Source organism: Nuphar pumila, chromosome 2 (genome assembly GCF_984573655.1).
Source record: "Nuphar pumila chromosome 2, dmNupPumi1.hap1.1, whole genome shotgun sequence".
Lineage (NCBI taxonomy): Eukaryota > Viridiplantae > Streptophyta > Magnoliopsida > Nymphaeales > Nymphaeaceae > Nuphar > Nuphar pumila.
The window spans coordinates 42,443,077-42,469,724 of NC_143250.1; the positions used below are offsets into that span (position 1 = coordinate 42,443,077).

Genomic DNA, 26,648 nt, shown 5'->3' on the forward strand with positions numbered 1-26,648 from the left:
GCGAGTTTTGTCAAGGTAAAAGTGCTCAGCACTCGCCCGAGTCCACCAAGACTCGTGACTCAGCCGAGTCAAGCCCGAGTCTTGGCAAACCGAGTTTGCCTTGTCGGGTTGACTCGCTGGAGGGACGAGTCTAGTCAGCCGAGTCACCGAGTTGACTCAGCGATTTTTAAAACCATGCATTTTTCAGGTGAAGAATAGAGTTTACGAGCGACTGCGGGATGAGGTTTCGATCGAGACTTTGGATTTACTGTTCCCGGGATAGTTTGAGTTCATTTTTATTTAGTTGAACATGTCATTAAAATTCTTATGTTATTATTCATTGATAATGAAATGAAATAAATGTTTTGGCTGGCTCTCCACTGTAATGCTCCGGAATGTTTAACCTTAGAGTATTACTTGTTTCCGCTATTATAAAAAAATAAAATCCTCTAAAACTTGCGTTAAAATTTTGATGCGTTACAGTTACATGACACTTAAATAGAAATATTGCACCACTGTGGTTCATCTGAATAGAAGGCTCCCCTATGAACCCACTTTTGTTTACCTTGTTATTCTTCATCCTAAAGAGCAATATTTTCGATTCTCATGCACAAATCAAGCATGTGGTAATCACTACCTATTGATTACACAGCATTTTAGAAAGATGATATAGTCGAGTAAACAAAAGGGGGGCATGAATCAACAATTAGCAAACCAAAGACCCCATAATTTTTTTTCTAGTTACTTAAACAATTTAAGAAGCATCCAAATTAGGTGATAGGTAACACGATCTTATGCAACGAACGTGTACGAGTGTACAGAGATAAACTGGGACAATGGATAATCGTATATGGTTCTCTTTTTCTTTTCTTTTCTTTTCTTTTCTTTTCTTTTCTTTTCTTTTCTTTTTTTGTTTAACCGAAACGAAACCCTATAGCAGGAATCGAAAACCTCTCCCCTTTTTACAGAAATGTGAAACCCATAACCCCCTTACAATAACAATCTGAAACCCTCAAATGGTAGATTTAGGGTTTTCGGTTTAGGGTTGACAAAAACCCCCAATTTGGGGATTTTCCTTTTGGTTGCCAAAGCACACACCCAAGCACATTCAATAACCCAAAAAAAAGTCACAGCATCTTACCTCAACCGGCGATCAGAGGCTACTGTCGAGAGACAATGGTCGGCTGGTGTTGTCGACGTCGACGCATGCCGAGCTCGAGCCGAGAGGGAGAGGAACCGAGAGAGAAATAGAGAGACAGAGCGTGAGAAAGAGAGGAGAGAGCGAGAAGACAGAAACGGGGAGGAGAGGAGAGTGTGAGGAAGAGAGAGGAGAGGGGATTTGTAGGAGGGTGGCCCCCGAAACGGAAGGGTTGTTACCCCTACCCCGGCGGTTGCGCTACCCCTTCCCCCAGCCCCTTTCGCTTGTTGCGTTAGGGTTCAGAAATGAACCCTAACGCAGTTTTATCGGGTATGGCAAAAAAAAATCGTTCTTTCATTTTAACTCATGAACGGGTGCGGGTTTGGTTCAACCGAACCCGCGACCCACCTTTCGTTGGGTCCACGCTTGGGCCTATCTGGATCCATCCGTGGATCCGGATCTTCTAAAAATTTATTTATTTTTTCATTTGGGTCGCCCTCATGGCAACCCATTTAAACTTTGAGTCCAAACTAAAACCAACCGAATCTACGGATCTGAATTTGTTGAGTTAGACCACGTCCTAATGGATGATATGGGTCCATGACCCAATACATTTATGGATCCAACCAAAAAAAATCTGGATCAACCCAAGGATCCGAAACACTAAAATTTTTGATACATTTTTTAATAAAGTACTATGGATCCCAATAAACCATTACGGACTCTAATATAAGATTTCTCTCATTAAAGATCCAATTTAAACTCGCGGATCCACCGAATACTGTTTGGAACAAATCTAGACATGACATTGAGGATCCAATATCAAAGATCTAAACAGAATTTCAACTTCTATTATTAGATGTTCGTTGGGATCCAAACATAATATCTGAGATCCAAATATGATTTACCAATTAAAACAATAGAATTATCATTATCCTAGCTTAAGGATATAAATTTCAAGTTTATTTATCTGATAAAATTCACGGATATTACAATTGAGCATCCTCACCTAGCCACTACTTGTTGTCATCGAGCATCCTCACTCTAGAAAATTCTTGATATCATCGAGCATCCTCACTCTAACCAAGTCTTTGTATATCAATACGCTATCAGCTGAAGCACCACACCATCCCCGAGTCTCAATGGTGGAAAGGGTCCTTTAATACAGTGGTTGAGGACAGGACCCACAATATCATGCTCTTAGAGAAAACAACACCATAGAGTTTTGTACCACACTATCCCCCACAACAGCCATCCAAGGATCCCAACATCATTAGAGGGCAACCAAGGAGAAAATCATTATCACACAGTTTGGGTATCTTTTTACATATTTAATTTTTATATGTTCTTTCCACATAACGGTTTTAGATCCACAACATCCACAGCATGCAATAATGCCACAAGAGCTCTATAACCAGCTCAAACATGCATATTATCTCATGCAACATCCGATTGGGCAATCTTCTAGTTCGAACACATCAGGATACCCATCATATGCCAATATTTTCCAATATGTGTCATTCATCATATACATCATGGCAGAATTAATACTTGCATTGAATAACATTTTTAACAAAATATTGCACTAGCACACAACCTCAATAGGCCAATGTTGCTCACCTACATGCCACATATCATATTCGTGCATTATGGCATCACATTGGTTCTTTTAACCATTAGTTCTTTCATGAGCATATACATGTGGATGCATGTTTTTCATGCCTTATATCACATTATAACATCATGTTGTACATTATCATATTATGTTGCACATTATAACTTTATGACAGCAATTTACAGCATAGCATTCAAAGATGTTCACAAGTAATGGCACAATCACACTGCTTCAATAGGCCCACATATTGTAAATCAGTATGTCGTGTATCCATCTAGTTCACTTCTGGAACCAAGTCATATTTGTTTTGTTCATTCTTAGAACCATGACATGCATTCAAACACAATTCCAAATTTAGGACTGTTAACACATAATTTACATGTCATTGTAAATTTTGTCATAAATCATCCAAAACGATTTAGGCGTTAGGATTTTCATAGAAGATTCTCACATATGTTAATGCATAAATGCAAAAAACCAGACCTAACTTATTACATATTAGAAATTAAAAATTATGTAAGCACAGACTGTTTTCTATTCACAGAAGAGTCTTGTCCAATTCTGTCTTTCCAATAAAAAATTAGTCATAAATCATACAGAACGAATTAAATGCAAAGATATTTAATGTAGTTAGGTTGATATGTTTGATTAAGTCCCCAAAAAACTCAGAGTTAAATTTGATTCCTGCATAGAACTAAATATCATGTAATATTTGTTGTTTCAGTTATTTGAAAGGAATTTGCCGTATTAAAAGGAATGCAGGCATCATAAAACCATCTCCCAACCATGACATCCCTCCCCATGACTAAATGTTGAGTCATCGCAGTACGAATGTCGAGCTACGCCCTAGGGGCAATCTTAGGAGAAAAGAATCTCTTAATAGAGCCTCTAGTTCTACCTCTTGTTCATCCTCCACATCTTCTTTCTCCTCCTCCTCTTCTTTTTGTGCCCATGACCGCAGTCGTGGAACTACAACTAGCACCAGCCACACATTTTCCCTTCATTGTAGAACTTTCTACTTTTGATCCTATGCTATGGGTTATAGGATCAGAAGTAGGGTGTAATGCCCCAAAATTTCAAACTTATAAACTTGTTCAGTAGGGTCAATAGACTAAAAAATTCTCTTATTTTTTCAGAGTTTTTAAACAAATCAGCGGAAACATTTTTTTCTTTGAATAAGAAAGACAAGTTGACAACCTTGGGCCCGTTAGCATAAAAATCCACATTCACCAAACATAAATAAATTGCAACCATTTTTATAACCCATTTATATTAGAAATACTTTAAGTTGTACAAAATTAGGATTTCCTGAAGAAGCCCTTGCCCAAAAACCCAAAAGTCTAGAACGCGAGCTACTAACAGAAACAGTGGGATCCTGAGATCATCTTGCAATCGCGTTCTCGCTTGTCTCGCAACCTATTCATCACATGTGCCCATAAAATAGGTTAGTTTCACAAAAAACTGGTAGGTGCATAAGAGAGACAACAGGAGACTGAATTAAGTACATTTAATTCAACATGCTAAGCAATTTAAAGTAGATAAGCAGTTAAAGTAGTTAAAGCGAATAAGCAGTTAAACTGTCAAAAACAGCATAATGATTCATTCAATCATAAGTTGTGAATTGTGCTTGACCCATCAACTAGTGTGAACAGACTTATGTTTCGATATTAACTGGCCTGCAGGTACGCGCAGACGCGAATCATAGAAACAACTGAAACTAGTTCAGGCATCTGCTATTATATGTATTTTCAATAACCCAAATAGCTAGTTGAGTCCGCTCCTAAGGAGACGGCTTTTGACCGAGAGAGGATTCCCCAAAGGCAATTACTTGGCAACGGATGCATCCAACTTCTGCAAAAGTCCATGGGATCTACCACCTAGGATAATGTCTGGTAGTCCATTCTCCTAACTCCAATGACTGAGGAGGTCGGATCTTTGCCCGTGGGGTGGTTGTTAACAACCTGTCCATTAGAGTTTTTGTACTGATGTATCCTCTCCCTTAACAGAAACAAAAGTCAAATGGGTGTGTCAGGCGTTGCTTAACCGATGACCCATTCTACATGCTCTGGTCTTTCAACCATTTGAGCATCTTGCCTGTGAAAGCGATCCATCACCATTTTATATGATTACAGCATTGTGCATTTAGCACTATTCGAGGTCACATGACTGTCTCATCCGATCATCGTAGTACTAATGAACAGTGCATGTCTATAAGTACTCTATGATGAAAGGGACATAGTTCCTTAACAGGAGCCTCAACAGAAGTGTTTTGCAAAGATGTAATGTTTCTCAAACTTTACTTTTGGCATTCTTTATCTTTCGAAACAGTTGACAACTCGTGTCAACATATGGCATGCGATTTTCTAGAATCTCTCATCCGTTATCGAAGTATCTGCATGCCTCGCATGACTAATATTGGCTTTAATGAACGGGATACGGGTTTTTCAACAGAACCCCCCCCCCCCTCTCAGAAGTTCGTTTGAGCCCCAATTCAGGGTTACCCGAGATGTATCGGATGCACGAACTGAAATAGATAAGCACCCCCTTTCTAAGTACGTAGATTTGGGTAGTCTTTGATGTTTTAATATAACTCCCAAAAATCCTCAAGTCTACTTTGCAGTACTGCCCACTCGAAAAGCCAGGATCCTTACTAGGGATCCCTCTCCTTAGTCGAGGATGTATCGTTTAAGCCCCTAAGCACACACACACATAAAATAAATAAATATTATTGCTGAAAATGGTTAAGAAAAGCAATTAAAAAATATGGGAAAGCCTCTCATATTTATAGAGAACACATAGAGCTTAAGGGGCTAGACAACTAGCTGTTGGACTAGCCAAACAGCTAGTTGGGCTTAGTCCCAACAGCTATATTAGTTTATAAAACAGAAAACTAATAAATAAATAAAAGGTCAAAAATGCCCCTAATGGGCACAGACTATTACATGGGAATACAAAGACTAAAATATCCCTAATCGGTACCTATTACAAGTACAAAATAACATTACATAAATATATATATACACATATCTATATGTATATATATACACATACATATATATACAACTTTAACAATCCTATTATTCAGTAGTGTGTTAGGATAGTGCAAAGATGTCCACACTTGTAATGTGACTAGCTTCTAGCCGAAACAAAAAAGTCAGAGTAACTATTTAAAGCATCAACAACAAAATAACCTTGTCATATTTGCCACAACTTGTTACATAGGGAAGGTGTGGAGAGAGAGAGAGCTTTTTATATTTGTAGAACTGATATTTGTTAGATACCACTAAATTATTTTCTTCTATTAAAAATAGGATTTGAGGAGTTCAGATATTATCATTTAATATGATTATTTTTTAGGCAACTTAAGATTGAAAGCATAAATCATTTGACCCTATCATTACAGAGACTTAGGCAAGGGACATGTTCTTTCTACTATTATTTACAAAATACGTCCCTGTTCCACCCCCTTGGATTTCCTAACTATTCTCTTATTCCTTCAAATGACTATAGTAGTAACCATTTTTTAATGCTATTTAGTTACACCATGATGCATTTCAATATTTTATTTCAGAATTATAGATAAATTACACCCACACCATTTTGTTAAATGCCTAGTGATGATCTTGGTGAAGACTAACAAATCAATTTCAGGAAAGAAAGTTAATTTCAGTAAGTTCAAGTAAAATGAAGACTAGATCAATTTCAAAACAAATATCAGATACATAATTTAAAGTTTAAACTACATTCATCTAAAATGCTCACATGGACAAGAAATACATACTAGAAGAAAGACATAATAGAAGCAATCTAAACAGAGAATCTTAAATCACCTGCACCCTTGTCCAACGTAAAGGAACGACAACCTTAGCACGGCTTTCCACAAAAACATTGGACCATATAGGACGAGTTGGAAAGTCCAGCAGAGGGGTTTCTGTCTGAGTTGAGACATTGTTATTGCTTACTCTAAGACTCAAAAATTTTGCATCAAATACAGTGCCTGCAGCACCAGCATTTTCACAGCAACCAAGACTTTTGCCACCTAGAGGAAAAAGGGAAAAAAAAAACAATGCTGGTAAGTAGAAGAAAGATTGATCCAAATTTGGAGAAGGCATCAAGCAACCATAGATGGCACTAAACATATGTAAAAATACAATCATATTTCATTAAAATCGTTTGATGGCCCACCAACATTTATATTACAGAACCTTGAAAAACCATGCTTGTCACAGTGAAGAAAAATGGCAAGGAAAATTGTTAAAATGTAAATTGTAACATATAAATATATATATAATAATAATATTATATAATATTATTATTTTATTTATTTATTTTTATTTTTACTTTCCTTTTATTTTATATTTTATATTTTTTGCATCTAGTTCAATAGGAACTAGATACCCTTTTTCAGTCAAGTTCCAGTTGGAACGGCTATAATAAGAGCCATTGGACTGGAGTCCAACGACTCTTTCTTGGGAGAGCTCCAAATGAGCTCTCCCCACTTGCTCTTCTTTGTATAAATAGGGGTGAACCCCTTCTATGTAAATCAACCAAATGCTTCTTAAGCATTGTTGTTATTAATAAAGATATTTTTATTTCATTAGTGTTTTTCTTTTATACCCTTTTATGGGCTTTACTTGAAGTGTCTTTTTAGACATTTTTTTGGTGGATTCAAGTGCTTTTGTGGAAGGCCACCATTTCCTTACATGGTATCAGAGCCGTGGAGATCTTAGATCGTGAAAAGATTATGCCTCGTTTTCCATGCTTCACTTGCAAAAGGTGTTTCATCACCTTGTTCTTGGCTCAAGAAGGTTCGTTTGAAGGAGGCTATTGAAGAAACGTTGGCTACAAAAGTTTGTATTATCCATCACTCTCTTTGCCTCTTATCTCTTCTTCTCTCTTTCTATTCTTTCACCCTTGTAAAAGATGGATGACAATGATAAGATCACCATCATACCCATGAAGCTAAATGATACAAATTATGTAATGTGGGTTTGGATTATGAAGCACCACATTTGGGGAAAAGGGTTATAGGGTATAGTGGATGGTTTTGATTCGGAACCTAAACTATCTTTCACTAAAAAAGAGGGTGATAAAGAAGTTCCTCTAAAGGAAGGGGAGAAGAGTGAGGCTTTAGAAACTTATGAAAAGAAATGAAAAGAGTGAAGGACAGGGCACGCAAAAATTATGTCATGGCTAATTAATAGCATAAACATTAAGAAATGCTCTAGTCTTGCAAAATTCGAACATGCCGATAATGCTTAAGAATACCTCAAAAGTATGTATTCCCCTAAAGATATTGCACATGTGTGCAATTTACAAGACAAAGTTCGGACAATAACTCAAAAAGATAAAATCATTCGAGAATATTACAATGATTTGTCCGAACTCTTAGAAGAATTGGCTCTTTTAGAGCGAAAAATGGCATTGTCCTGAAGACATTGAGCTCCATCAAAAACAACTTGATATGGAGCATTTTTATCAATTTATAAACGGCTTGAGACTGGAATTCGAGCCGACTAAATCGGCTATTCTTCATCGAGAAAAAGTTTCTTCTACCATTGATACTATAGAGGAACTAACTATGGAGAAAAACAGAATTAGAAAGAATACTCTAAAAGCCAAAGATGATTCCTTTCTAGCTGTGTCTCGACCGAATAATCATGTACGCTCTTACAGGCCTCCTCATTTCAACAGACAGATGTTAAAACTGCCTTGGGTTGGCAGACTTTGTCTTGAAAACCGAGAAGAAGTGGAAGAAGGGAGGAGAGAGGAGAGAGCACGTTCTTTCCTTGGAATCGGCAGCCACACAGATTTCTTGTAGCTGCACTAAACTTCATTAAGATAAAATAGGTTTATAAATCTTTTACAATGGCAAGACTACCCTTAGTTAGTAATGTATATTATATTACAATATAACATACATGTGATCTATATGGATCCTCTATTGGATCCATATCCGATCTGTATTCTAATACCCTCCCTCAAGTTGTGCATGGGATTGAATCATGTGCAACTTGTTCTTCAGATACCAAAAGCGGTTACTTGTGAGACCTTTTGTGAACATATCAACAGCTTGGTCTTCTGAAGACACATAAACCGGTTCAATCTCTTTGTCTGCTACTTTTTGTCTGATGAAATGTTGGTCAATGTCAATATGTTTGGTCTGACTGTGATGAACAGGATTGAACGCAATTTGTATAGCACTTCTATTATCACACATGAGCGTTGAACTTGAGATACTCTCTCCCATCTCAGTAAGGAGATGCCTAATCCAAGTTACTTCTGTTGTGGTAGCGGTAGCTGTCATAGATCTATATTCTGCCTCCGTGCTAGATCTTGCCACAGCGTTCTCTTTTCTGCTACTCCATGAAATAAGATTGCTTTCAATGAAAACACAGTATCCTGAAACATACCTTCTTTCATCTGGGTCCCCTGCCCAGTCTGCAACTGTATAGGCCAATATGTCATGTTTTGGTGTTACCCATGAAAATTGAGCATATATGAGTCCATCACCCACTGTGCCTTTTAGATATCGGAGAATACGTTTGACGGCATCCATATGACCAGTCTTTATTTCATGCATGAACTGAGATACTTGATTTACAGAATATACAATGTCTGGTCTAGTAAAGGTAAGATATTGTAACATGCCCACTAAACTGCGATACTTGCTTGCATCAGGATACAACTCACCATCACAAATGCTGAGTTTTTGATTGATAACACTAGGTGTAGGCACAGGTTTGCAATTTGTCATTCCTGCTTTGGCCAAAAGATCAATAGTGTATGTGTGTTGAGTTAATGACATTTTCCATCATGTCTGTCCACCTCTACACCAAGAAAATATCTTAGTTCTCCAAGATCTTTCATCTTGAATCGCATACTCAGTAAAACTTTAATTTGTTGAATATGCTCTAGAGCATTACCAGTGATCACTATATCATCAACATATATAAGTAAGAAAACCACAGAGGTTCCATCCTTGTATATGAATAAAGAATGATCTAGTTGGGAACGAATAAAACCGTGGTTCTGAATCTCTAAGAAGAAGCTTTCAAACTATGACCTGGAGGCTTGCTTTAAACCATACAATGCTCTGGTTAATTTACATACATACTCTTTTGGGTCTCCCTCTGCATAACCTTGAGGTTGCTCCATGTAGACCTCTTGTTTTAAATCTCCATGAAGAAACACATTTTTAACATCAAGCTGACTAAGGCTCCACCCATGTTCAATAGCCAGGCCAAGGATAATACGAATGGTTCCCATTTTCACCACTGGGCTGAAGGTCTCATCATAATCTTGACCATATTCTTGGGTGAAACCTTTGCCAACAAGACGTGCCTTGTATCGTTCAATGCTCCCATCTGGTTTATATTTAATCTTATACACCCATTTCGAGCCAATGGAACTTGACTGAGATGGAACCATTGGACTCTAGTCCAACGACTCTTTCTTGGGAGAGCTCCAAATGAGCTCTCCCCACTTGCTCTTCTTTGTATAAATAGGGGTGAACCCCTTCTATGTAAATCAACCAAATGCTTCTTAAGCATTCTTGTTATTAATAAATATATTTGTATTTCATTATTGTGTTTTTCTTTTATACCCTTTTATGGGTTTTACTTGAAGTGTCTTTTTAGACATTCTTTTGGTGGATTCAAGAGCTTTTGTGGAAGGCCACCATTTCCTCACAAAAATAACCACTCACGGAACACTTAACAAAGGAAGTTAGTAAATTAGGAATAGCTTTGTGATTTCAAGTAGTTCATAGAAAAAATGACTAGGTATTTTGAGTAGTGTCAGATAAAGCTTTCTGCTCTATTGGAGCTTCCAAGCTTAGGAGCTTGCCTCTTCCCGTCCTTCTCTGGTTAATGATGATGGGCTAGGATACGAAAGATTAGCAATGCAACTATCCATGTTCAGCGGACAAGAGGCAATGGAGATTGTAAAATAACTGTCTAATTATCTCCTTTTGTCATGTTGCATATTAAGTTAAGGATAATTTTATTAATACAGAGAACTGGAAAAACAGTTTTCCTTGCCGTCTGACATGAACACAAAAAAACTGTGGGAACACGACCTGTGCACACAGTTTTGTCCACGTTGAAATGAGTCAACAGAAGCCAACCATGCTGGACAAGATGAAAGTTGCTCTAACATCATATTCATCTAAGCCTCTTTGAAATTCAACAGAAGCCAATCATGCCCTCCCTCCCCACCACACACACACACACACAAACCACTCCCTATGCATACATATGCACTCCAAGACTGTCATGACATCTTTTTCTAATATAAATCTCATATTGTTGTATGCAATTCTATCCCTCTCTAAGTTTTGAAAAATGACAAAGAAGTGATCGCTTTTGATTTTTTAATAACCATTATTCAGTCACTTGTTTTCGACATAATGAACCTACAGTCCTTAACTAATGAATTATCTGGTTTGATTAGGAGTTATGATGTTTCTCATGTCCATGTGTGTGTGTATGTGTGTATGTGTGTGTATGTGTATGTATGTGTGTGTGTGTGTGTGTGTGTGTGTGTGTGAGAGAGAGAGAGAGAGAGATTGACAAGGCATGTCATGTATCCTTATATTATGAGATGTCCAGCTTATGTTTGTAATGAGGATAGAGAACCAATTACATGCCCTCTTGCACAAGGAGGAATACTCAATGACCCATAGCATATGGAATTTATGATGAACCTTGATCTGGTGTTACACTGGGGATTCTAACAGTACGTATGCAGCCACATGTACCAAGTAATCTTTACATTTTTGTGCTCCAAAGTTGGCAGTTTGGATAAATGGCTGGACGTACAATGGTAAAAGGAGCTGCTTTAATACATATAAGAAGCATATAAGTAGGATCCTGAAATGTACAGATATTTTATTGCTCACTCAGAAAGAGATGCAATAAAGGAAGAGAGACTGAAACACGGGATAAGCATGAAGTTCTAGTAACTCCATCTTCAAGCATACTTCTGGTCATGGAAATGGAAGAGATGATTTGAAAACTACAGGGAGAATTGAAAACTCTTTAAGTAAAACATGCAGGTATCTTTGAAGTAATTCTTGATCTGGAATCAGCAAGCCAACAATATGGTGCATCTTATCCTTGCACAATGTTAAATAATGTGTAGCTTATATTAAGGTGGCAGGTAGAACCGAGAAAGCTGGCTCCAAAAGAAGCAACTAGAGAGGTATTTGAGAAGGTTTGGCACTTGATTTTATTTGAACATGTCAAAATCATCACATATGCAACACATTGGTTAATGTTAATCTCAAAAATACACCTTTCTCAGACTGTCAGTTCATCTTGGTGTGTGTGTGTGGACACAATTTTTCAGTGGTTTCCACATCATCGCATCTTAAGTTACACACTGATTGTAAACCATCACATAAACAAGTCTAAGGCTTCTGTGTGTTGCATTATGGAGTCTTCAATCTCAAGGTAAAGCAGAAGGCAAGAAGTAGCACAGAAGCATAACTTAGTTACAGCTTAGGTGGTTGATATGGTAAGTAGGACTATAGGAGTTACCTTCTCTATAGCAACCTTATGACACATTGAGTACCATTTACAAGGAAAAGAAACTAGAAGTTTATGGCTGCACTAACCACAGAGAGACGGCTTGTCATATTGAAAGACAAGCCAGCCAGCCAGGTCAATTTCCTCGCCTTTTACCTTATTTTATGAATCAGATGATTTTTTATCACACTTTATCCATACTCATGCTTTTGACTATTAAAATCCAAACCTCTGTCCTTTTTAGATGCATAGAGTTTGAAGAACACGGAAAGCTGGGCTTATATTTCAAGTACATTTTAAAAGGTTATTTCTGCTTTTCTTTTTTTGTCCTAAATGTGCCAGTCAACCTCGTCACACATGTTGTGTGCCACAAAGTCAGTTTACTGATCAGCATATTAATACAGGAAGATTTATGCACTTCTTTTTATTACTTAATGTAGATAGGCAATTCTATTCACTTCATCCTACTCATTGATGCTTTATTTCTGACTTGAATGTAACAAGGAAAAATCAAGAAAAAGCATTTTAGCAATAAAATCTCCCAATACACAGCACATAGCACAGTTTGAATAAATTTTATCAATAAAAAACTAACCAAGAATCACAGAACAGGCATTAATGTAGCCAAGAGTAAAAATACTATAGCACTGAAACCATTTTGGAAGCATACTTTGCACACACCATGAGCAGTGATCTTCACATCTTCTTGGATACTGTAACAATCCAAAGATATTCTTCCACCACCACCACCTCCCCAACCTATGCCGCCTGCAGCACTAATAGTACCGTATCCTTTCCTATTGCAATGAATGTGCAAATTAGACCGATCAATTATTATAGAGGTGAGTCAAAGTATCGTTCTACCTTCTAATTAAATGAAAATTTTCAAGTTGGCAACCAAAAGCCCTTTTTACTATAACTACACCACAACAGTATAGTTCCATCATCCCACAATAAAAAACTTCGAGGCTAAGAAAGAGTACACTAACTAAATCATTGTAAAAACTAAGAAGTCCAAAATATCATGGGATGTTGAACTTCTAAGTGAACTTCTGCAATCTTTCCACAATATTTTCTGATGAAATTTACCTTCAGAGGAAGTTTCGGATAATTTAACTTTAATTATGTCATGTTTTCCAGGATAATTTATTATTTAGATTCCCTCAGGAAAATTCTTTCCAATATCACCAAGAGATTGGTACTAATAAGTATGACCTGTACCAAGATTGCTAGGAAGAACAGCAAAATAGGAAGCAGTATGGGAAGAGGAAGAAGGAAGTAAGCACATTATAGACACATGAAGTAGGAACAAGAGAGAGGAAATTGGGAAGTGTGAGTATTTGGAAAGTTATAGCGGTTTATTTCAAAAATTCAAATGTAAAAAGTAGAAACGGTTCGAAAAATAATAATAGGAAACTCTGCCAATTATTTTTCTTTACTTGTCCTTACTATGGCATTATAGGAACAGGTACTTACGCAAGCATGCATATCTTAGCCGTAGGCATTAGGCAGCGCTTAGTCGAGCACCTATGCACCCAGAGACCCACACCATATATAATTATTTAAAATAAAATATAAATATCATAAAAAATTTAAATGTTTTCAAAATACATAATCAAGATATGATTATAATGCTTTACAAATAATAACAAACCATTTAGAATAGCAGCCTTGGTGTCGCCCCCCCCCCCCCCCCACATAGGCACTCGCTTAGGAATCTAGGCAGTACACTTGCGGTCAAGTGGCCTAGTCCAAGTAGGTGAGCACCTAGGCAAGATTTTTACCTACTAAGATGCACACACACACACAGATATATATATATATATATATATATATATATATATATATATATATATATATATATATATATATATATGTGTGTGTGTGCTGATTTCATTACTCATCTTTCTTCTTAATATTATCTCATGCTAAAATGCTCTTGTAGGTTTTCACATAAATCTGATTAGTTAAATAAGATTAAACAAGGCTTTTACTTTAAATTACAATTAAAAAGAAAAGTTATAACACGTTTGTTCCAAAATCATGCTTCCCACTATTAGGAAGCATGTTCATGTTTTCTATATGCTTTCCAAGCTCTTCATTGCACTTCAAAAGCATCATGTTTCATGCCTTTGTGAAATACTCCCTAAGTGCAAGTACTGCTTATGGTAACCCTGATATAAACAGAACAATCCAACAATATTTTCTCACGCAAAGGATGTTTTGCAGAAAATTATAGTGACATGAAATTTAAGAAAACTGCAATAACCTGAAGACATTGAAAGTCATGGAAAACTAATATGACAAATATGCAAGATGACATCGGGATGGACACAAAGCATTCCAAGAAATTACAGCATGAAAGGTGTGCAGTTTCATTTTCTCAAAATGTAAAAATATGGATGTGAGAAAAAGGAAAACATCGCGATAATGAGGCATTCAATTACCAAAACAAACACCTTGACTGACACAAAGTATTCCAAGAAATCACAGCATGAAAGGTGTGCAGTTCCATTTTCTCAAAATGTAAAAATATGGATGTGAGAAAAAAGGAAAACATCGCGATAATGAATGTGCAATGAGTAAAGAGCCCTAACATGATAATGAGAAAAAATGTGGAGTAAGATTATATGTAGCATGTCCTTAGACAAAGTTAATGAATTCAATGGGCAACATGATGCAGAGCATTAATATAAGGCAACATTGGGAAGTGCAGATTTGATTACTTCTCAGGTTGGCCAAATTTTTATGCAGCATGTTTATCTACTTTTATGCTGCAATTTGGTGTTTTTCATTCTCTTTTTCCCTTCCAGGTTTCATGAGTTATCTACTGCTGAAGTGCTTGCAAGAGGAACTCCGAGATGCAAGATAGGAGTTAATAATCTTCCAAGATGGAGTTCTTGATTCAAACATGGCTAATGTGATTGACACGCCTCCTGTGAGAAGCCTAAATGTGGAAGAATGTAATAGTCTGGTCTCTCAACTGCAACCGATTTATATGATGGAAAGCTCCTTCCAGTGGGTCTCGTCCCTAATATGCCACTTTTGGTTCAAAATGCAAGTTCCTTGGTTTGGCAATTAAGCTCCTCGCTCCCAAGTGTATTAGATCATATTGAGGAGTCCGTTAAACCCTGTAGTTTTAGTTCATCCTCCTGCACTTTGATGAGGTGAAATTTGTGCCCGATCCATTTGAGCTTACTCACCAACAAAGAAGTCATCAACAATTCTGCCTGATTCAGTTGAGCTAACTCACCAACAATTCCTTCTCAATGAGATGTGGCTTAACCTTTCAAATTTACACCACTAAAGGGTTTTAGTCAAAGATGAGGAGATTAAGGAGAGATGGAAAGATTATTTTGATAAGCTATTTAATGAAAGTCATGCTCAGGATCTTGGAGACTTTTTCATTCCTTTTCATGAGATGAATCGTGACTTCATGCGCAAGATTCAAAAGAAAGAAATTGCAGAGGCTTTGAAGAAAATGAAATCAAGAAGGGCAGTTGGCCCAGATGGTATACCTATCGAGGCTTGGAAATGCTTGGGAGAGAAAGGTTTAGAATGGTTGACAAATCTTTTTAACAAGATTTGGAGGACAAATAAGATGCCTAATGAGTGGAGGAAGAGTACTTTGGTGCCTCTATATAAGAATAAGGGTGATATACAAGATTGCACAAACTATCGTCGTATAAAACTCATGAGTCATACTATGAAACTTTGGGAGAGGGTGATTGAGTCTAGGTTGAGGAAGGTTGTCATGATATTGGAGAATCAATTTGGTTTTATGCCTGGAAGATCTACTATGGAAGCTATACATCTTCTTAGACAACGTATTGAGAGAAATAGAGAGAGGAACAAAGATTTGCATATGGTTTTTATTGATTTGGAGAAGGCTTACGATAGAGTACCTAGGGACGTTCTCTGGTGGACAATGATGAAGAAAGGTGTTTCTCTCAAGTACATTAGTATAATTAAATATATGTATGAAGAAGTAGTAACCAATGTCCGCACTTATGGAGGGGTGACAACTAATTTTCCTATAACGGTTGGGTTACATCAAGGATCTGCTTTAAGCCCTTTCCTATTTGCTATAGTGATGGATGAGCTTACGAGATAAATTCAAGAAAATGTGATGTGGTGTATGTTGTTTGCTGATGATATTGTTTTGATTGATGAGTCTAGAGTTGGGGTTAATGCTAAGTTAGAATTATGGAGACAGACATTGGAAGCAAGAGGTTTTAAGTTGAGTAAGAGTAAGACAGAATACATGGAATGTCGATTTAGTAAGCAACGAAATAGAGATGGGAGTGTAGTGAAGCTTGGTGAGCAAGAAATACAGGTGGATGATTCTTTCAAATATTTGGGATCTATCATTCAAAAGTATGGAGAAATTGATGGAGATGTAAATCATAGGATAAAGGTTGGGTGGATGAAATGGAAGAGTGCAACCGGAGTGTTGTGCGATCGTAGAATGCCATTGCGGTTGAAGGGAAAGTTTTATAGGACGACTATTAGGCCCGCTTTACTATATGGTACGGAATGTTGGGCTGTCAAGAGACATCATATTCAAAAAATGAGTGTAGCTGAGATGCGTATGTTGAGATGGATGTGTGGAAATACAATAAAAGATAAGATTCGGAACGAGGAGATACGTAAGAAGGTAGGCGTTGCACCCATTGAAAATAAGATGAGAGATAATCGTTTACGGTGGTTTGGACATATTCGACGAAGGCCTAATGATGCTCCAGTTAGAAGGATGGAGAAATGGGAAAATATATTAGTTAAAAGAGGTCGGGGTAGGCCTAGGAAGACATGGATGGAGGTGATAGGAAAGGATATGAATGCTTTGAACCTCACCGAGGACATGGCATTGGATAGAAATGAATGGAGGAGAAGGATTCATGTGGAAGACCCAAAATGATTTTCTTTGTTGGTTCATATCGCCGACCCCAATTGTTTTGGGATGAAGGCGTAGTTGTTGTTGTTTGTTGTTGTTGTTAAAGAATGTGAAGCTTATCACACATTTGTCTTTTCCCATTCTAGAATCTAGACATTGCACATACAGAACTATACTACATTTTACAAAATGCTCTATGTATGACATTGTAGATTGTCAATGATGAATTGAAAGTCCAAAACATGTCAAAGATATCTAATTAACTAGCAATTAATAATAAAAAAGTACATATTTAATATAGGATACTTTTGATCCTAAGTGCCGACTACACGACTGGATCATAAAATGAATAACATGGGTCAAGTCCAATCCTATACCCGAAGTACACAAATATCAATGTGGGCACAACATGGTTATGGGGAGTTGATAGAAGTACCCATGTTATAAAGTCTTTGTGGAGTAGTAATGCTTCTTAAACTATTATTCCAAGTCATACAAACTACTGCTCATGCCTCTGCCATTTCAATAGTTTATGTCCATGTACTTGGATTTCTTTTTTTTATGACAAGGAACCTGCTAGAGTGTCAGATCAGTTCAGGGCAGCGAGCCCAGGCATGGCCATGAGTTGACGTACTTGGGTTTGCAAGCATATTTGTATGTATTAAATGAAATGGATTTACCTTTTTCAACAATGTGTTGTGAATCGGAAATGGAGAGTACAAAAATAACTTGAAAACTCATAAGGTCAGAAGGACATTCTTTCTAAACAACATATTTCCAAATTCAAGAAAAAAAAACTATAAAAAACATATTTCCAAATAACATTGACGACAATGTTAACTTATGGAAGTTAAAGTATCTCAACAGTAGGAAATATAAGACAAAGATGAGCACACAAATTCATACTTACAGTTTTAGGGAATATACAATGATGCTACCCCCCGAACCACCACCACCCACAATTCCTCCTCCTCCACCTTCTGCAGTTATAGACCCATTTATGTACAGAACATCCTTCACTTTTACTAAGATTCTACCTCCTCCATTTCCTCCAAATTGCTTTTCACTGGAAGTGGTACCACCCTTACTCCCATAATTCCATGGTTCAGAAAGAGTTGACCAGCCATACACATCTCCTCCCCAGACATCTTCCTGCTTTTTTTTATTGCCTCTAAGACAGAAGGCACCTCTACCTCCATGGCCACCACCTGCTCCATCAAGCCCAAGGGGTGTGCCACTAGTCTGAGAAGGTGGATGTCCACCCAAGGAATTGGTACTTATACTGGCATGATCACCTAGGCTCAAATTGGAGGCATTAACAATCACGGAACCTGCAATTAGGGATGAACCTTCACCCAATATAACATTACCAAACATACTGATACTTATCAAGCAATCAGGTATGGTGCAAGAGAGTGCAACATGTGGAGAGATCTCTAGGTCACCCGTTCCAGATATATGCAGATCATCATACAAAATTATGCTTGAGTTCAGAAGACATGTTTCGTTCAAGGAACCCACACCCTTCAAGTCAACCTCGCAAGAGGAAACATCACCCCAGAAGGAAAAAGATGCTGAACTTTTGTATTTATAGTAGCTCAAGCCAGACTGGCTGAAGTCCCCAGGCACAGTAGAAAACACAAAAGCCGAAGAGATATGTCCATCTGAAGAAAGGACAAGCAATGGCACTAACAGAACTATTAACAAAATGTCACAATGGAAGTATGCAAGTTTATATGCTGGATGCATCCCCATTCAAGGGGATACTTCAGCAATAAAACTCAAATCCTCAAATGCATTTCTGTTGCAGATATTATACATCTGAGGTCACCAAATCACTATTGATAAACCAAGCATCCACCAGAAAAGTGAATATTGACAAGATACTGGAGGTCATGACGCCCATCTTAACATTCAAGCTGCCAATTGACAACAAAACAACCAGTAAATGTCGAGATCCCTACACCCTAAAGATATTGACAGTTGTGCTTGCTAATGTGTTTACTTAATCTTCTACTTATAAATCAGGTTAAGTGTTGGGCCATAATACATGTTGGTCAAGGCATCAACAATAACCTGCAAATGGGCCAAAGATACAGCAAATTAGCATCTTACTCATGGAAACCAGAAATTAAACTGCTTGGCTGTAAAAAACATATCATAGCATGTCATAGCAGAACCTTCTGCAAAGCTGGTTTATTAATTGCTTCTCGCTATATATGTAGAACAATCTATAAGAAAATCTGCCAAACTTAATCATGAATGCCAAATGGGCACCTCCCGTCACATGCAAAGAAAACAACAATAGTGCAAAACACTTGATGCAAGGCAAGTATGTTTATTCTCAGATGTGCAATAAGCGAACAAATCTTTATATCAAATATCTCTGCAATCTTGTAATCGATAAAGTTAACCATTTTGAGCATTCATTTTAAAGCCTAGTTTTATTTTTATGTTGCACAATAAGAAGTCATTTTAAACAGTTTTCTAGATATACTCTATAGGCTGCTGGTGTCTAAAAAATCTTGCGAAGACTAACATGGTGGAATGTATCTCCTTTCCCCCATAGGGCCATGATAAGGCAGGCAGAGGAAAGAGCTCAGACTAGCCAGGTGTAGATCCCATAGCAACCAACTAGAGCAAATGCCTTATTAAAGTACTTGGATGCAGCGACCAAATGAATGTAATAAATTAGAAGTTTCTTACTGGAAATGTAGTTTACATTGGAGTCACATTGCCTTTTGTTCTCATTGAGAACTTAAAAAGTTTTAATTATGATCATGGCATGTTCCTATCTATATATCTCAAGGAGATAAACACCAACCTCACAAATAGTTACTCAAAGAGGGAGTATTCACAGTTGGCTAACTTATATATATATATATATATATATATATATATATATATATATATACATGTGTGTGTGTGTTATTTATATTGATGTAATAGGTAATACCTTCTAGGGGCATTTTTGTCTTTTTGTAATAGATGTCTCTTAGAGACATTTTTGTTTTTTATTTTTCTTGTTTTATTTTTATTTTTTCCTTTATTGCATTGTAAGGGATTTATGGTCATTGGGACTATAGAGTCGTTGGGAGCCCCAACGGTCACATTTATAACAGTTGGGAGCTCCCAATGACTCCTATGGGAGCTCCCAATGGCTTTATGCTTTGGGTCCTTTTGTATATAATGGCACTACTTGTGCCCATTTTTCTCAATTCTCCTCCTAAGCATTTATGCTCAATAAAGACATATTTTTATATTTCGTGTTTTTCTATTTAGTTCCTTAATGTCTTATATGCACTTAGTGCTTGTGTTGTTGCGCTTTGTTGGCTATTGTTTTGTCCTATAGTAGACTTGTACTTGTGCACATTGTAATTGTGATCTTGTAAGCCCTTAGTGACATTGGTTTGTGCTTATGCACTTTTGTGATTGTGATCTTGTAAAGCCCTTAATGGCATTGTTTTTATATTTTCCGCTATTTCATTACATGGTATCAGAGCCAAGAGTTTATTCTTGGAATGTTGCCTCTTTTGGGTCTTGGGATTCTTTGGTTCGAGTGTGTGCTTCGTGAATGGTTCATAATCGCTATATGGCTTGGATTCCAGGGAAAACTAGACCCGGTATGTATCTCATATCTTTAAGTATTTCTTGTGTTATCCTTTTCATGCATTATGCATGAGGAAGCACTTATTTTCTTTAATCTTTAAATATATATATATATGTTTGCCTTTATTTTATTAAAAAAAAAACTTTGAATTTTTTATTATTGTTGGACTTGTTCTTATAAGGTTTATTTGTTTAATCTTGTGAAATTAGATATATGTATGTTTTTTGAAATCATGTTTGAATTCTCATTTTTCAAAAAAAAAATTGCTTTATTTGATATATATGTATACAATTTTGTGTGCTTGAGCATTTGTTGGCTTTTGTTCTATTATTGAACTTTGTTTTGTTCTTTCTTGAAAAATTGTCATATATTTTGAAATGATTTGAGAAATTTTAAAATAATGGTGGGGTGTATTTCATAAGTATGATGTTATGAAATTTTACTTAACTTGTATTTAATCTTTCTCTTTACTCTTGGTGTATTAAAAGTAGCATATGAAGTGTTATAAATTGTGATATAGCTTATAAAAAAATAATATTTTTTATATTGATTTTTTATCCTTATGCACTTATGATCGCCTTATATGATGAATAAGATTGTTTATTCGTGCATAGGGTATTGAGCATAATTTCTTATGGAAAGTCATGTACTTTAATAAATGCTTTTTATGGTCCTTTTGTGGGACAATAGTTATGATAATGGGTGTTTCTCTTGTTTGTCCTTTTTATGGTCCTTATTATTATGTTAGTTTCTTAGTCTCATGGCCCTTTACAACAACAACTACGCCTTCATCCCAAAACAATTGGGGTCGGCGATATGAACCAAAAAAGAAAATCATTCTGGGTCTTCCACATGAATCCTTCTCCTCCAATCATTTATATCCAATGCCATGTCCTCGGTGAGGTTCAAAGCATTCATATCCTTTCCTATCATCTCCATCCATGTCTTCCTAGGCCTACCCCGATCTCTTTTAACTAATATATTTTCCCATTTCTCCATCCTTCTAACTGGAGCAGCATTAGGCCTTTGCCGAATATGTCCAAACCACCGTAAACGATTCTCTCTCATCTTATTTTCAATGGGTGCAACGCCTACCTTCTTATGTATCTCTTCGTTCTGAATCTTATGTTTTATTGTATTTCCGCACATCCATCTAAGCATATGCATCTCAGCTACACTCATTTTTTTAATATGATGTCTCTTGGCAGCCCAACATTCCGTACCATATAGTAAAGTGGGCCTAATAGTCGTCCTATAAAACTTTCTCTTCAACCGCAATGGCATTCTACGATCGCACAACACTCTAGTTGCACTTTTCCATTTCATCCACCCAACCTTTATCCTATGATTTACATCTCCATCAATTTCTCCATACTTTTAAATGATAGATCCCAAATATTTGAAACAATCATCCACCGGTATTTCTTGCTCACCAATCTTCACTACACTCCCATCAGTACTTCATTGCTTACTAAACCGACATTCCATATATTTTGTCTTACTCTTACTCAACTTAAAACCTCTTGCTTCCAATGTCTGTCTCCATAATTTTAACTTAGCATTAACCCCAGCTCTAGACTCATCAATCAAAACAATATTTACATGTTTTATATGGGATTTAAATATTATGTTTATGTTGCACACTTAGTTTTTAATAAAATATTAAGTTGAGAATCATGATAAACTTCTTTGTATTTTTCCCTTAGTAAGTGTTATAAGTGTTTCTCTCATGGTTCACTTTAGTACTTGTCCATTATTGATGGACGTGCTTGTCTACTTAGATCTTTGGTGGACATGTGTGTTATTGATTAAAGACTCTTGATTCATTGCATACTTATTATTTATAAAATATAAATTTTTATATTGTGGCCTTAGTGCCTTAAATCTATCACTTGCATATATGCTTAAATTTGTTCCTATGTGTGTCTTTTGTATAAGATATGTAGCTTTAAGTTATTTAGATTATTGCATATACATAAGTTTTTAATCTCTTCGTAAGTATCCATGATAGTTATACTTATGTATGCACTTGGTTTTCTATATGGTTTTTTGAGAATCTCTATACATGTTTTGGTCCTCTTTAATTTTATATGGCATTAATTGTTTCATAGTAGACTTGTAATCTAGATTGATCTATCTCTCTATATAGCTTGCTTGTATTAACGATGCTTATGATTGCATCAATTGACATCTTGTTGTGCATATGATTGCACTATATTTTGTCTAAGTTTTCCATCTATTGTTATTGGATTTGATTTGAAACTATTTTTCAAATCGGTTCTTATATTTGAACTCACTTATTTGGAAAATAATTTTCGTGAGTATTTATTGCCTTCTTATGGCATTTGTTGTGTCCATAACAGAATTTTATATGATGCACCATTTCTCCTGACCTTGTTATTGTTGAACCAGAGTTTATTTGTGGGGGTGAGTTGTGTGCACCTCGGTTATGTCAGTTTAGATTGTGAACTTATAGTTTGGCTCTAATTGATGGTTGCTTAATCTCTGGTGTTATGAGTGTGTTGTATCACCCATTTGTTTATTTAGTCATTATTATGTTAGATGCTCATAATTATGTTTATATGTGATGGCTATCTTTTTTGAAACCTTGGTGTTTCGAAAGATTGTACAAATTGATGGCATTGGTTTGTTTTCATTACAAGCTTTCTTATCTCGAATGTTTTCTCCTATTATGCCTCTTATCTAAGTGTCATTATATGTAGACAAGAGATGTTTGTTCACACCTTCGTGTATATTTTTAGCCCATTGTTGGCATTGTGATTATACTTTTGATCTAGTCGCTAATACACTTGATTTTTTACAAGACATGTTTGTTTATACATTCATGTGTGTTTTTAGCTCATTGTTGGCATTATGACTATGCTCTTGATCTAGTAATTGATACACTTGATTTTTTAGTGTCATTATTTGTAGACAAAAGATGTTTATTCATACCTTAGTGTGTGATTTTAGCTCCTCGTTGGCATTGTGATTATGCTCTTGTTCTAGTAGTTGATATACTTGTTTTGAGTGTCATTATATGTAGACAAGAGATGTTTATACACACTTTCGTGTATGTCTTTGGTCCTTTATTGGAATGGTAATTATGCTAATGTTTTAGTCAATGATTCACTTGATTTATTAGGTTTGGAGGCCTAGTGAGGTGATTGTTTGTGGTGGTCTGTTAAAATTTGCAATATATGACTTCTTGATAGTTGTGAGAATTTAAATCTCTTCATATTTTTCGCAAGTTAGTGTTGATTTGCAAATATCATTGTCTTTGTTATGCGGGATTTTTTAAAATCTCTCCTTAAAATTTTTAAACTTTTACTACTTATTTTTTCTTGTGTGAAAGATGTTTATGGATAAAAATTCCAAGCATTTTTTTGCATATTTGTGATGTTTAATAAAATCTTATTCTTTATATTGTGAGACTTCTTGTGTGTAACCCTTTGTGGGTGTTGAGAGTGTGTTCCTTAAGAAAACTCGTGTGTGTTGTCCACTTGATATTGGTGGACACTTTTGTTTGTAATTGAAGGCTATTGGATTCTCTACCTTAAAATCATGTATTTTATGTGCATGTTATTAAAAATAATTATTTTTATTGTTGTCTTATGTGCATTAAATATGCTTTAATTACATGTTAGATATATATGTGTGTTTTATATTGATTATCTTATTCACATTGTTGCATGCATGAACTCAATTAGCTCATCTTTTCTTGAGGTCTCCTTTTGACTTGTTATATTTTACATGCATATTGTTATTTGAAATGCTTAGAATATTATTTATGCATAATTGTCTATCTCTTCTTGATCATTCATATGTCCTTTAATAATCAAATTTTCTTATTATCAATGTTATGTTTTTCTTGAAAAATATGTTGATTTTAAGATTATGGTCTGATTTCATAAAAATTGACCCTCGAGGAATACTCATCTTATCTTTAGTAATGATTATCTAACGTTTCTAAAAAATATTCCTCCTTTGTTTGAAAAATCTATTCTTGTTTTTAAAATATATTGATTTTAAAAATTGTAAAGGTTGTTTAGCTGCATTTCTGCAATGATCATGGTCACTTTTATGGCCATTAGCTACCTCATATTACAGCAGTGACGATGCAGTAAGCACCGTCATACGTTCACTACTGTATGCCATTAGTTACATGGAGGGCTATCACCGGGAGGCCAGAAAATAGGGCATACACAAGGTAGCTATCGTTTTCTCGAAAAACGCCACGCTAATGCACTAATACGCAAACAAAGGCTTCCTTCCCAGCAATTCCACTGAATGCGGTTATCTACATCTAAGATCATGATTTTGTTTTATTTTTTTTGCGAATTCTGGTTATCTATGGACTGTCAGAACCGCAGTTTTACTTCCCAGTTGCAAGCTTTCCGGATAAATCTCAAAATTTCACCCAAACTTCACTAAAATAAAACTCGTTTTTCACGTCTCTCGTTCTATAAACCCTAACTTTATCAGACTTCAAATTCGAGTCGTCTGAAGCATATTCCTTCATCACTATTCATACAAAAGCAGATCAATAAAGTTCCATCGCATGACCGATCCGAAAAAAGAAAAAACACGCAAGAAACCAAACAGAATCCACGATTCTCCCGAACACAAGCAGAACGAAGCATCAAGCAACGAGAAAAAATCGCGGAACTTTACCGATCACGAAAAATCTAGCAAATCCATGGAATAGTTCCAGACGATGAATCGACGTACCGGATGAGCCGAGATCGAAGAGGACGGCGCAGATCGAGTCTCCAGAAACCACTCGATCTTCCTCCAGTGAGCTCTCTCTCTCTCTCTCTCTCTCGTCGCTTCTTTCTCACTTGCTCTTAAAAAGGAAGGAAGAGGAGTCCACAACATGCGTTTCCTCCTTCCTCCTCCTGACCGCTCGTGCGCTCCCTCGGAGTGTGTCACATTACGTACCCGGTACACGTATTCAATGTCCCCGGTTTTTAAGAAATATATCGATAGTGCCATCACTTTCTTTCACCCTTTCTAGGGCGACCGCGCGAGTGAGCTACGGGAATTTGGGCGTTGCTTTCACCCAATTCGGTCGTATGTGAACGTCTCTTTCGTGGTTGAGTACTATTTGCCTATTTTGCCCTTGAATACCTCTTAAATGTCCGTAGAATACAAAACTTATACCACTTGCAACTTACAAGTTTGTAATTTAGTTTTTACTGCTTGCCTTTCAAAATGCACCCAAACCTGCCCAAATATCTAGTGGCTCCATTCGAGTTTTTGTTCGTTCGTTTTGTCTAGGCTGGGAAACCAGATGAGTTGTTTGTGGCGCGGCTCATAAAGAGCTTTGTTCAAGCTCGTAAGATAGGCTTGGCTGGCTCGTTCATGAACAACCAATGTTTGTCTCGACTGGACTGGTACAGGCTTGTTAATTAATAATAAATATATATTTCTTATATGATGAAGGGAAGATGATTGAAGTGATTGGCTTGCAAGCAATAAGTTGAGTCTAATCCTATCGCTTACTTAGTTTGAAACAATTATTTATTCCGTAAATGAGTCAGTTTGAGCTTGGTTTGGTGGATTTAGGATCTAAATCCTTTTATTTTCAACTCTAAAAAAAATGCATTTTTTTTATAAATGAACTAGCTTGTGCTTGGCTTGTTTAGCTTGGGTTTTCATGAGCTCAAGTTCAGATCGTCTGGATACAAGAAATGAATCAAGCTTGAACATCCTTTATTCGGTTTGTTTGGCTCATTTACCAGCCCTAGACTTTTATCTGATCAAAAAGATGAAATCGTGAAACTAGATCTTTGTATCTTAAGGAGCTTAGATTAATTAACAATGTATGTAAAGTACTCAAGTCAAGCTGAGTCAGGTTGAATATCCAACAAAAATCTAAC

The 26,648-nt window shown here is 36.3% G+C and overlaps 1 protein-coding gene across 1 annotated transcript in view; it reads right to left on the bottom strand.

Moving 5' to 3' along the window:
• The window catches only part of LOC149845344 (uncharacterized), a 198,976-nt gene extending 173,377 nt beyond the window's left edge, over nucleotides 1-25,599 (bottom strand). Inside the window, exons 1-4 of the mRNA XM_089995708.1 lie at nucleotides 25,498-25,599; nucleotides 18,067-19,232; nucleotides 12,944-13,059; nucleotides 6,563-6,771 (exon numbers count right to left, since the gene is read on the bottom strand). Coding sequence (XP_089851834.1) covers nucleotides 6,563-6,771; nucleotides 12,944-13,059; nucleotides 18,067-18,911 — 1,170 coding nt within the window. The 5' untranslated portion in view covers nucleotides 18,912-19,232; nucleotides 25,498-25,599. The remainder of the gene's footprint in view (nucleotides 1-6,562; nucleotides 6,772-12,943; nucleotides 13,060-18,066; nucleotides 19,233-25,497) is intronic.
• Nucleotides 25,600-26,648: the final 1,049 nt, after the last annotated feature.